The 13701-nt window shown below is 37.8% G+C and overlaps 1 protein-coding gene across 22 annotated transcripts in view; it reads right to left on the reverse strand.

Moving 5' to 3' along the window:
• Positions 1-1798: 1798 nt before the first annotated feature.
• Positions 1799-13701, reverse strand: part of LOC133520049 (protein still life, isoform SIF type 1) — a 187714-nt gene continuing 175811 nt past the window's right edge. For 13 of the 22 annotated variants that reach the window (XM_061854316.1, XM_061854323.1, XM_061854321.1 and 10 more), the window contains 9 exons: positions 13452-13631; positions 13235-13372; positions 12976-13133; positions 12702-12889; positions 11707-11854; positions 10586-10672; positions 9795-9918; positions 9313-9463; positions 6488-9093 (listed from right to left, as the gene is read on the reverse strand). In XM_061854316.1, the coding sequence (XP_061710300.1) occupies positions 8313-9093; positions 9313-9463; positions 9795-9918; positions 10586-10672; positions 11707-11854; positions 12702-12889; positions 12976-13133; positions 13235-13372; positions 13452-13631 (1955 nt within the window). In that variant the 3' untranslated portion in view covers positions 6488-8312. Of the gene's footprint in view, positions 5747-6487; positions 9094-9312; positions 9464-9794; positions 9919-10585; positions 10673-11706; positions 11855-12701; positions 12890-12975; positions 13134-13234; positions 13373-13451; positions 13632-13701 lie in introns of those variants that run through there. The other 9 variants (XM_061854320.1, XM_061854329.1, XM_061854325.1 and 6 more) reach the window with 6 other exon arrangements.

Below are 13701 nucleotides of genomic sequence, written 5' to 3' on the forward strand. Positions count from 1 at the left end.
ACGTCTACTTAACTTTCCTTTGTGTAAACTTTTAACCTTGCTATAATCTCCTCGTTATTTGCCAGCACATGAAGTTCGTATCAAAGAAGGGGTGTTTTGCATAAAATACATCATCGCTGGTTTTTTATCCGTCGATACTAATGAAACGCTGATTGTAAATCTAAGGTTTCGACCTTTAAGGCTATAAGCCAAATGGATCATTGTTAAGTTACTTAGTAGACCCTCGTAGCAAAGGTGAAATTTGTGGAAAGAAAACGCCATTCGAAACTTAAATAACGCATGGATATAGTCGCGTGACTTTATAGCATCTGTCATCCTGATACATTGTTTCTTTTGGTTCGGCGTTTGTCGATTTACTTATTACGCTTATCATGCTTGCTAGGCCTCTAGTTGAATGGGTCTCCAAGACTATGAGGTAGATTAAGTTAGATTAATTTAAAAATAATTTAACGGTTTACACTCACGTGTTTTTAGTCACTCGCGCGACTTGTTCCGGAGAGCTTAGACAAAAAAAATACATAAAGCGATCGAGTTTGGGAGACGCCCTATTTTCTATCGGGATAGCGGCGCCGCCAGCAAGAAAGCCTGCGATCCTTCAGCAGAAGGCCAGTGTGGTGGACATAGCGAGTTCGTGCTGTTTATCGCTACAAACTAACCAAACCCAAACCCAAACAACCCACTATGCCCGCCAGCGCAAGATATCCCCTAACCGGTTCTCACAGTGCGCGCGCAGCGTGCGACGCGGCGCGGAGCAGTACGCGAAGCATGGCCGTCGTGAGTTCCCGGCCATTATTTCGGTGGTAACAAATTGTCTCATATTTTACCAGACGTAAGTAACTTGTAAGTGAAAGCTCTCCCAACTGTTCTATTCCAACATTTATACAAACTGTTTTTCGTTAGATGCGCAACAACCGCCACATGCTCCTAAGTGGCCAACCTCGCTATCATAGTACGGTCACGTGTGAAAATATCGATACGAAAAAAGTGCCAAAAATATGTATACATGACTTTATTGTCAATATATTAAGGTAGTGTTTACATATTTTTGGCACATTTTTCGTACCGATATTTTCAGACGTGACTGTACACTACGACGAGAGACGACAGAATATTCACATTTAGGCATATCTGGATTATATACAGACTTCGTTTGTAATTAGTGTTCTCTGTTCCTATGTTCCTATAATGAAAAACCCACATTGGAAAAATAAACTATAATAGAACCATTTTCGTCCGTTCCCACCTTAAACTTACCTATAAATCGTGTCATTCACGAAGACGCGTTCCTTGACTCGTAATGACATGTTATTAAAGGTTAAATTTGACAAATCTGCGCGTCATCGTGAATGACACGAACTATATTATTCTAAAAGGTTATCACCAGGGCTCATACATGTCATGCCGTTGACAGAAAAATGACGTCACGCTGCATAAAGCATGATTCCAATTAGTATTTTCGTAATAATTAATTAGTTTTCGACCTCTTTAGTTAATTGATATGGATACTTGACAGTCGGTCTAACTGACTTTCATCATATTGTTACTCAATTAAATAATAGATTATTAGTTTATTAAATAATACATATTCTTGAGTTTAAAGAGTGTATTTTACACTACAACTATTTATTTTCTATGTGACAATAGGTTAGCTATCTAAATTCTGTAGTGTTATAAAAAACTGTATGTTAAATTACGTCATTTTTGAGTCAACGGCATGAAATGTACAGTATTACCCTGGTTATCATACAGTAAATAATTATTGAAGGGACCGTGATAGGCTAAGAAAAATACTCTCAAGTTGTATTTCATATTTATTCATAAGCAATAAAAAGTAATTTCCATATTCGTCACAAAATTTAACAAAACGAACAGTGAAACGAGTCAAAAACATATCAATCATAAATATAAAGAAAGACGGGGGGCGGGCGTTGACAAACTGCTGCCACTAGTGCAGTGTTCACATTTCAGGAAGGGTGCGTGCACTTTGCTTTCCCAAAATATGTGAAGGCACTTTTAATTTTAGGCTTTCGAGTGAAATTAACAGTATTGAGCAAAGTATCAATAGACATCGAGCGCTGCCGGCGTCTAAATGCATACGGTCCAAGTAAGAGTCGAGCAACTAAAATGATCGTAATTCAATACAAACAAGATTATTAGTTATTATGTCTCAGTTAAATTTAGTTTCAGATAGCTAATGTGCACTATCAGTGGAGTAGTTTGTCAATTCACACAATTATCAAAAACGGGTAGAAAATTATTTTGCTTCAAATACAAATACACATGCGAGTAAACGATTCACTATACACGATGCACAAATGAATCTATGTCATAAACTATACAACGCAAACTTATAAAAGTTCAATACTTATTATAACATTAGGGTATTTACCTTCGTATTTACTTCAATAAGTCTTTCTAAATATTCACTCATTTTCCCTACGTTACTTTCAAATGTCATTGAAGTATGAAATACATTCGCAATTAATGAGCTTTCTTCATTTTCACTCATATTTGTTTATTCATTTTATTAATTATATTTTCTTAGTATAATAATATCTATAAATTGATTGTATAAGTTCGTAATTATTAAATTCGAATATTTTAACATATGTATATTAATAAACAGGTTTTATTTTAATAAATCACAAAACAATCATTTAAACGGCACGTAAAGTCAAAATATATACTCATTATGTTTTGTGGTCATAATTCATAAATAATTGCACAATCTACATAATAATTATTAATAAATATACAATATTATTTAGTGTGAGGTAACTGTAAAATATGTTCAACATAGGTGTCGTGAACAAGAGCAAGAAAAACTACGAATGTATATCCCAGACGATCACTCCGCTGGTGATATGTCCTAAGTGGCGATGATGCTCTCTGTTAGTGGCACTAGCTTAACCTATTTTGTGTTCTTTCGAACTCGCATTTAATGAATGTACAGGTACACAAAATGTTACACCTCGTTTTTTTAGCATTAGAAAAAGGGTAAATAATCTTGAGATGTATTTTTATTCAAAAACACTTTTGAATAATAAGTTACAGCATATATGTAACGCTTATATAGCAAGGATAGATAGTTACATTCTTTGGTTTCATAAGCAATAGTTACTATTTGTTTAAAGCGTTTTTCAATAAAAATAACTGTCTAGATTGTTTCCCATTTTTCTAATGCAAAAAAAAAAACGAGTTATAGAATGTAGTTGTTGAAGTCGTGAAGCAGTGATAATCGGGTTAGCAACAAAAAAATCTTTCTATTTAACTTGACATCTTTTATTTTCCTTTACACAATATTCACACAGAAAACAATAACTGGGAAATAAATAATACTAGAGGCAACAATGCATTAATAGTATTTAATTAGTCAAAATTAACGGTTAGGCAAAAATCCTATGATAATTATCTTGGCGTGATAGAATGTGGATAGACGGCACAGGCCTGCACGATTGCGCGCATCAACCAGTGCTCGCCACGTAGGTTATATTATTGACACTATTTTACTACAAGAAAATATTTTTTTATAAATAATCACGAGCGTAATTCATTGGAATATATCACGGTATAGCTATTTTGAAATACTTAAAGATTGTTGGGCTATGACGCCTTGTTATGTTAGCCACTAACAGAGTATCAAAACCCGGCGCCCATGCGGCTTGCGCAACTTAAGAGTGGCCTTCAAACTTCACAATTTGATCTCTTCTCCGTATAACTTTTAGAGTATCTCACTCGCTTCAACTAAGAGTGATATCAAAACGAAATCAATTTGTAACATTTGAATGCCGCTGTTTACACGGTATGTCAGCAGCTGACGAAACGGAGCAAACGTCTACCTGTTCAGTTCAACTAATCCGTGATGTCAAATAACACATCTACAACAAGCATACTATAGTAACTTCTGGTAAAATTTTGATTTATTGCCAAGCAAAACAACAAAATTGTGTATAGGAAAGATGTTACATTCGCCTAGCCTATGATAGAACTTTCGAATTTGATCACGAAGAGAAATTATTATCAAAACTACCTAGTGTACTTTTCCATTAGGGTGTGTGCATTTTGAACTATAGGGTAGTGAGTTTTGCATTGCAAATGCGACCAAATGAAACGCAAGTACATTACAGCTAACTACTCTTACCATACAAGTATTTATTTATGTTATCTTGTCTGTGAGTATTATAAAGCATAGGTAGAGTGAGTACCTAATTTGGCACAGAAGTCCGTTTAGGAAGATGCACTCGAACACTCTCTTTAACTCCTAATATACACAATAAAGTAACAAAATGAGTCACTTTTAAAATACTAGGTAAATATAATGTCGCTAGAGTCTTTATTGGATATCTCTTCAGTTTAATGGTTTAAAATATAATACAAGATTTATTTTATACTATCAGTGGAACAAAAACTGGAATGTGACTTCAGTTTTTGCCTGAAATTCTATTGATATTGTCATTTATTTTATACAAGACCTATTTAAAAGCACTACTGTTTGCCAGATGACTTTGAAATCGTATAAGATGACCAGTAGTAACATTACGTAGGTATAGAATTTAGCATTCCAGTCAGAAAGCAAAACAGCAGCGCGATCAAAATAGCAATTAGCTACGTTAGGTCGAAATGAAACTTAGATTCTATGAGTTTAACGGTACCTACGTATTTTATTTAGATGTGACAGTTGTAGGTAAGTTCTAAGTACGATAGGAAGTGCATTTACTAGGAAATATTAAGATACAATTTCGTATTGTGGCACAGATGAGTTATTTATTTTAAAGTAAAAAGTAATTTACATAATACTTATTCATCGACAAATTATATTCATAAGTGCGTACTCGCAGTTTCCAGTCTTTTAGTACTGGAATTGAGTGTAGGAATACAATATGATTTGAGCTTTGTTTCCAGGAAAAATCAAATATATTCATTAGGTAACGAGACTATGAGTTGTAAATAAAAAATACAATTTTAACCAACTTCAAATCTAATAAATAATATTGTGACGAACGTGAACAATAAATTGATCAATCTCCTTTTTCACATGGTGTGTAATCCGTGTAAAAGTTCATAGGTGAACAGAAAAGTGCGGAGGCTCAACGAATTCTTTTTTTTTAAATCCCTACAGGCTTCTGAATAAATGAACAACGCGATTGATATATCACGAGTCAGTTACAATAAAAATATAGTACGGCGGGACTTACATTGTATAAAAAGGGAAGAAAACAGGTTGTGCCGAATTAGGTTTAGATAATTATTTAACACAAGAAAATCGCGAAACAAAATATATCGCATTGGTATTGTAATGATAAACACAGAATCTTTGCTGTTGTATGTATTTTTAACAGTATAAAACGGATTTAACTTCATCATTAGCTAAAATCAGCCCAGCTGTAGGCAATGAGAATTATTCACACATTTTAATCCACTAACGGGACCAGTGGGGTGACGAAAGTTGGATATCTACGAGCGACTGACCTGAAGGAACTTCGAGCTAATCGAAGATTCCTCAGTCGGAGTCGGTCGGAGGCCATGCATATGGGAGAGGGACAGAACGTCGTGGTCGCGGGAGTCTAGTGTCGGTGGTCCGGCGCAAGCGACTTGCGGCTCGCGGAGAGGTGGTGCGCGCGCGGCGCAGGGCGCTGCGAGCGAGGCAGCGTGGTGGGCGCGGAGGGCGCGCCGCCCGCCGCTCCCGCCCCGCCGGGCCCCGCGCTCGCCTCGCTCAACATGTCGCGCGGTTTCCACACGGGCGATCCTACAACAACCAAACACCAAACTCTTTAAGTTTCACTTCCTCTTTTCAATCGATGAATTTTAAATTTAGTATACAATTTTGCTCCGATCACCAGGACATCGCGGCGGCAAAAGAGTTGAATGTTTGATGAATGTTGTAGGTGCCACGCCCTGTTAGAAAGCGTACGAACATCGAGCTACACGGACGGCCGACTCCGTTGGGTCAAATGCAAAAAAAGTTCGGAGAGCGAGCGTGCTCACTAGTGGCCGACGGATTCTACGCCGGTCAACATTATCATCGAACATTCAAATAATATCACCTACATGATACAATTTCACGACTATAACATAACAGTACGACTACTTGTTCGCACAGTAGACAAATACCTACTGTTATATTTATATACACTAATTTCTAGAGTGCAGCTAATGAAGAGGCGTTGCCTAGTTGTGATCTAACACGTCAAGATTCTTACTGAGCATATTTAGGTGAGAGCGGAATACGTATCGATTGAAGTTTTGGTGAGCCATGTGAAGCGCTAGGTGATAAACGACGGTAGGTTTGCCTATTTATTTACGTATATGTCTACGGTGACACCATTAATTATTTTTACGATAATTGCGATTAATTTTATCAATATCCTGGCTATAATTTTATTAACTATATATTAATTTGTTAATTATAATATGCAATATGCGTTTAATATTTTATTATAGGTGGACATAAGGAGGTTAAGTTATATTCACTAGAGGGTGTCAGTACTGCAGTGAGTTCCCATTGCAAAATAAAAATAAGAAAGTAGCAGCGAATATTTTGTTAAGCTAGAATATAGTCATCTGGAATGAGGATGAAAATTTAACAAGAACATTAGTTAAATCCTAGAATTAGATCAATAATTTAATATAGATTTTGACTGTAACTCACGAAAAAAGACATTTACTGTTTTAAATAATTATAATATATAAAAGTCCTTTGAAGATAAGAGAGTGCAATCGATTGCAAATATTTAGCACAAATAATAGGTACGAGTAGGTAAATTTTGTTAGAGAACAAAAAGTAAATTCATATATATTTAGAATCTATAAGCACACAAAGCAGTACTAACCCCCGTTTACACATATTTTATCGAGGGTACGATTACTCACATACATATACACGTGTATAACTGGTAAAGCTATAAACCGATAATGTCCTTAAACTTTATTAGGAAATTGAGCTGGCGCAGAAGGAAACCTCAGAAATAAATTAAATCTGATTAAATATAGGTACTTCGAAATGGAAGACATAATGGTTTAAACTATACTTAGGCCCTTTACATAATAATAATTTGTTAACCTATAAAAATGTAAGTACAACATTAAAATCAAATCGAGGAGAGAGAGAGAAAGAGACACTAAGACGACAGTGACTAAGGGTAACATCAGTACGATTCCACAGCCATTATTATGTAACACTTAGCACTTGGATTATCTAGAATTAAGTTTATAATTGAGTATTATGCTTAGTATTGGGTGTAAATTACCTTGTCTAACTACTCTTTAAACTACTACATTCACATAAAATATGAAGCCACTGACTTTGTGGTATTGCGCGTTGCACTCGAATTTCCCTTGTTGCCCAATTATGTCATTCAGTCACAGTCGACGAGGGTGTTCGGCTCGAACGAGAGAGTTCAACAACAGGAACTAGCGTACAATGCGTACTTCCACTTAAGCTCCATTGGTGGAGGTAGGTAGTGTAATTACTTACTCAAGTTATATTGTTCTATAAGATCTTCATTTATTCATGATTCTCTACACTATGTCGATAATACACTAAGTATTTATTATCATTCTAGAAATTTGAGCTAGTCTTACTGTTTTTGACTTTTTTTGGTGTTAATTCCAAAAACTAAAATATAATAAAAATCTAAATTAATGTAAGCTAGTGGTGTGAACTATAGGTATAAAAAATATATTAAAAAGGTAAATTGACCTTTTATCCTTTTATCCTGCACTACTCAATTCCATTTGTTATGATAGGACTGCAGGTACCTACACACTGTTGACTGCTAACGTATACGACCAGGTACAAAGTTAGGATCTAAGTAGGTTGCGGATAGAGCTCCAGGATCGGTTTGACGTTGTAAAATAATAAATATGTACTACTCAAAATAACAGAGTACTAACTGCAGAATAATAGTAAGGCAGTGTTTTAAATTGATACTGCGTTATTGGCCTAAGTGGATCATAATCATTAGTTGGAACACCAATGAGATTGGAAGAGCAGAAAAACCAATCTCACTAGTGGTAATTTTCCTAGTTATTAGTTACCTATATTTTTTTAGACCAATAGCAAGATTTCAAACATAGTTAACTAGTAATCATTAAAAATAACCAAAAGTCATTAAAAAAAGTTGCTGAGAATCTGCTTAGACGTGAATTTGATCGAATTCATTCTTTTCGTAATGACGGTTGTTGGTGCAAATGTCGCGAACGGGTACATCTTCGAGAGTTTCGATGCTGCTTCTGTCCGAAGAGGTCAGAATCGAATGGTGAGCAGTCAAAGACTTTCGCCTTGACTTAGGGGACTTGCCCCTAGGCTTATGCTAGGAGGTTTTGCTTTGCTTTTTACCAGAAAGGTAGCATTGCACACAGGTCGGGTGTTCGATGGCTTTAGTAATTGATTCCGTCGACTTTGACACCACGATACCCATCTTGATTGCTTTGTCTTCTGCTTTAGCAAGTTGGGAGTAGTGTGTCATTCGGTCAAGCGAGTTAGTTCCAAGCCTAGCCAGTTTTTCTCCGCTCGATTTCGAAGACCGACGGCTCACATTAGGTGATTTACACGGTGATCTGTCAAAACTCGCCTGAGGGGTTCTCATTATTCCCTTCTTAGGAGCCGGTTTAGGGGAACGAGACCTGTCCATGCTGTTCTCTCGAGATTTCATAATGCTGCCGCGTGGAGATCTAGAGCCATCAAAACTTTGTTGCGGGGAGCGACACTTATCAATGGATCCACGGGGTGACTTGGATTGGTCAATGCTACCTCTGGGTGACCTATGTAAAGTTTTGCTGTGTTTCAAGCTCGATTTGTTAGGAGATTTACAGACTATAACTTTAGTGACACGATCTCGGTCCGGCGATGGATCCATGGATCTATTGGGCGACTTATCTCTATTGATACTACTGCCGCTGCATGACCGAATGACTTTAATCTTTTTCTCAGAAGTCATGGAGCCTTTTCTTTCTGGCGAGGATTTAAGTGACTGTGACTCCTGCTTACCAAGTTCTTTGACCATAGTAGGTTGGTACTGCGTGGGCTGGTGTGAGGACTGGATCAACTTGGCCTGGCTACCGGTGCTACCGGCACTCAGCGTCGACGTCGTGCTGCGAAAGCACATACAATGTGACATGAGTACATTTATCAGACGTTTTACATAAAGAAGTCAGTAGTGACATATGTATGAGTAAAATCAAGCAAACCTACATAAATTTAGAGCGCGTGGAAGAAATCAAAATAATATTAAAGTGTAAAGAGTAGCCAATTCGAATCGGTGTAGGTAATGACATGTGTTGAAAGTGGTTAACCCATACATATGCTGGTACCTTAATGTCAGATGGTTGGGAGTTCTGCCTAACCCTCGCTTGGGAGGAGGTTGCGGGTGCTCGTCCTCTCCCTCCGACTTGGAGCCGGGGTCGGACTTGTCGGTGTCGGGCGGCGGCGGCGGCGGCGCGCGCTTTACACTGGCTTGGGTATCTATTGGGGAAGGAGAAGGAATGGATCGATGTTAGTACCATTAGTGATCCCATGCACTGACAAATATTAGTTCATTTCATGTAGGGTGCACAGATACAACATATACACATTTTTTCGTGTTATTGAAAGTGTCAGGAGGATTAATCTTCACTTTGGTTTTCCATATTGTAAAGTGGAAGATAAAGTCAATCAACTTCGCATCAAATCATGCTTTATATATCCTACGCAGTTTCCCGCACATATAAACAGCCAGAGATTGGTCCAACACTCAGGGCGTGAGACACGAACACTAACACACAGTCACAAGCTTAGTAAGGATATATTTTCGTACATTTCCGGGACTCACCGGCGGCGTCCCCGAGCGTTTTGCTCCGGTGCCGGAACGCGGGCTCGTCTGCAACCTCTTGAGGTGGCTCTTCGGCATCTTGGGAGTTTTCGCGCGAAAGGTCACCGACCTGAAATGAAAGCCATATTTGGTCATTCCCTATAAATTCACCAGTCCAGTTGAATACGCATACGGCTGAAAAAAATACTTCTTTTTTAGAAAGTGATGGTTTAATTTCAATGTAATGTAATTTTAGGTTGTAATTTAATTTGAATGTCTGACGACCGGTTTGGCCTAGTGGGTAGTGACCCTGCCTACGAAGCTGATGGTCCCGGGTTCAAATCCTGGTAAGGGCATTTGTTCGTGTGATGAGCATGGATATTTGTTCCTGAGTCATGGGTGTTTTCTATGTATTTAAGTATTTATAAATTTATATATTATATATATATCGTTGTCTAAGTACCCTCAACACAAGCCTTATTGAGCTTACTGTGAGACTTTAGTCAATTTGTGTAATAATGTCCTATAAATATTTATTTATTTATTTATTTATTTATTTATTTAATGTTGTAATCATGAGTTGTTAGGTTTAAATATTTATGTATGGTTAAGATACAATAAAACATAATGTTTGCAATCTACAAAGGCGACCGTCTCCGTATAAGGGATCTCTTCCAGTCAAACTTTGGGAAATTTACTATTATATTATTATGTACACAGAATAAATGTTTTATTACAGTAAAAAACGGATAAGTGACTTCATATAAATATTAGAAGGCTTAACAAACTTTATTTACCTCAATATTGCCGGCTGATAACCGCTGCCCCGAGGTTTTAGGTTTTTTCGTTTTACCGAGTGTTTGAGATCCCTGCATGACTTGCACCTATAAAATTAAACAATATATTGTAGGTACAAATGTATGAAAATAAACAAATACCTGACCTGTTTATGTGCAATAAAGTGACAAACATACATACATACAATCTGAAAATTAAGCACTAAGAACATAAGTAATCAAGCAGTAAATAGTACTACTTATCATGCGATTGTGCCAAATTAGACTTAGTACGATACACGTAGTTCAGCGACAAGAGCCTTACACAATCGACATTCAGTTTGATAATGGGAACTACTAATCTAGCTATGAATATGAGTGTAATTCCAACCGTGATTTTGCAATTCGTTTCTGCTAAGCTGTGTCAATTAATTGTGAATATCGGATAATACATATGGACTAGGACATAGATACTTGGTGTTTAGGGCGTTCTCGCTCTCGCTTAAGTGGCGCCCATGAAGATATGGGCGCTAAGGGCAGCGTCTTGTTGTCGCTCATCTGGTGCTCGCTCTCGCTTACGTGGCGCCCATGAAGACATGGGCGCTAAGGGCAGCGTCATGTAGTCGCTCACCTGGTGCTCGCTCTCGTTTAAGTGGCGCCCTCGAAGATATGGGCGCTAAGGGCAGCGTCATGTTGGCGCTCACCTGGTACTCGCTCTCGCTTACGTGGCGCCCATGAAGACATGGGCGCTAAGGGCAGCGTCATGTAGTCGCTCACCTGGTGGTCGCTCTCGCTTACGTGGCGCCCATGAAGACATGGGCGCTAAAGGCAGCGTCATGTAGTCGCTCACCTGGTGCTCGCTCTCGTTTAAGTGGCGCCCTCGAAGATATGGGCGCTAAGGGCAGCGTCATGTTGTCGCTCACCTGGTACTCGCTCTCGCTTACGTGGCGCCCATGAAGACATGGGCGCTAAGGGCAGTGTCATGTAGTCGCTCACCTGGTGCTCGCTCTCGCTTACGTGGCGCCCATGAAGACATGGGCGCTAAGGGCAGCGTCATGTAGTCGCTCACCTGGTGCTCGCTCTCGCTTACGTGGCGCCCATGAAGACATTGGCGCTAAGAGCAACGTCATGTTGTCGCTTACCTGGTGCTTGGGGCGGTCTCGCTCGAGCGTATGCGGTGCTCGCGGAGGCATGGGAGCTGGCCGGTTTGTGGGGAGCGCCATGTTGCGCACCGACTCGCGAATGATCTGCCGAATCGTCTTCAGGAATGCGTTGCGGAAATCTGCAGTACTGTACAGAAACATATATTATATAGAAAGTTTTTTGTAGAAACATATCCTTAGATTAAATATTAACTGTCAAATTCAAAGTATGAAATTTTGTTAGATTTTACACATCTTACTCAATCAATGTATCTTTGGTAGGAACCTTTGATTTTAATATAGGTACATACTCTTACAATCCAAGTTTTAATTAAATTGATACAATTTCATATACGCCTTATTGATGCGGCCATGATACTTTGATAAATTATCAGCGTAACTACATGCGTAAATTTAAATTAAATTGGATAGCAATTAACTTTGAAATCCGTAATCATTCGCTTTATGTGTATTAAATTAAATTTCTCATAATGTAACTAGAAATAATATGTAAGTATGTTTGAATCTAATATTTTTTTATAAATTAAAAAGCTCGGAATGATTCGGTCTTTTTTCTTTCAAGTTTAATGAGCATCTGTAGCAGTTTCTCTAGCGCAAGATATTGTCATCGTGAACTCGTGCTAATGCCGCTATTCACGTAGCTTAAAAATATAATACATATTAAAGTACAAACTCTCTCAACCCTTCTTTGTCAGTCTTTCATTACTGAGTATCGTGACCACTTGGTTTTGCAGCTCCTGTAATTTGTCTCCATACAAGCCTTAAATGCCGTAGATATATAATTTAATTAGACGCTATTGTCTCTCGTTGATGTTAGATATATTGCGTGAGAATTATGAAACAACAAACAATAGAAAAGTAAACCTACCTGAAACTAGAAGAGCGAGCGAACGTGCTTAACGCTACGGGTCTGTATGAATAATATATAATGCTACAGAATATTAAGTATGCAGTAACCGAGGTGTCTGTCTTACCTGTTTGACAGCACGTAGACCTTCTCCGAGCGTCGCTGTAGCTGACTGCGAAGATGGATGAGCTCCCAAAGGAAGTGACTGTCCATATCCTTCGCGGACGACGCTCGAACTTGGACCTCTGTCACGGGAATCAACACTTGGTATCGAATTATTTCTACCTCGTTTGAATTATTCTTTGAAGATACTCCCTGTGAAATGCCGTAGAAATTATTATCATACTGAACTTTGCTCTGAAATTGTATTTCAACTATATCTTTTCAAACTTCAATCTTACCATTAACTTTTTCTTTTGTCTCAGTCTTTCTTTACAGAGGAAGACAACGGCTGATTTGAATACAAAGCACATAGCGTGCAGTTCCAATCCTTTCTTTATTTTACCTAAAAAGTCTGAAATATTTAACCATTCTACACCCCCGTAATATAACAAATCACCTGAAAATGAAAAAAGGAAAATTTAGTTTTTAGCCTAGACTAGAAATATAGACTAGAAGATCTAGAATGCGGTATAACTTTTTTCATACAAAAATACGTACCAGGACTAAGATCTATTGGTTGCTTGCAAGACTTTTGGTGTTGTCTAAACAAGTGATCAAATATAGCACCATATTCTTCATGTATTCGTTGCATCTCATTGATGTGTTCAGCAACTTTCTCCATGCCTTTCAACGCCTCTGAAATATTTAAATGAGTTTGTAAACAAGCGTGTTTTCTTTAATATGTAAATACAGAGGAAACTCTCTGCGCCCTTACCTACTAAATGTAGATGTTCTTCAGAATTTGCATCAGTCAAATTTCTCAATTGCTGGAGCAGTAATGGGTACTTCAGTATCCGCTGAATTGGTTTAATTAAGTACGACTCCAAAGTTGACGAATGTTGTTGTTTTGGATTTCTGGCAGCCAAGAATTCTTGCAGTGCCTGATTGCCTTCATCTGTTCAAAATTGAATTCATTTAATAAGTAATATCAACTAACATGATTTAAACTTTAATTGATATTAAAT

This window comes from Cydia pomonella, chromosome 7, assembly GCF_033807575.1.
Source record: "Cydia pomonella isolate Wapato2018A chromosome 7, ilCydPomo1, whole genome shotgun sequence".
Lineage (NCBI taxonomy): Eukaryota > Metazoa > Arthropoda > Insecta > Lepidoptera > Tortricidae > Cydia > Cydia pomonella.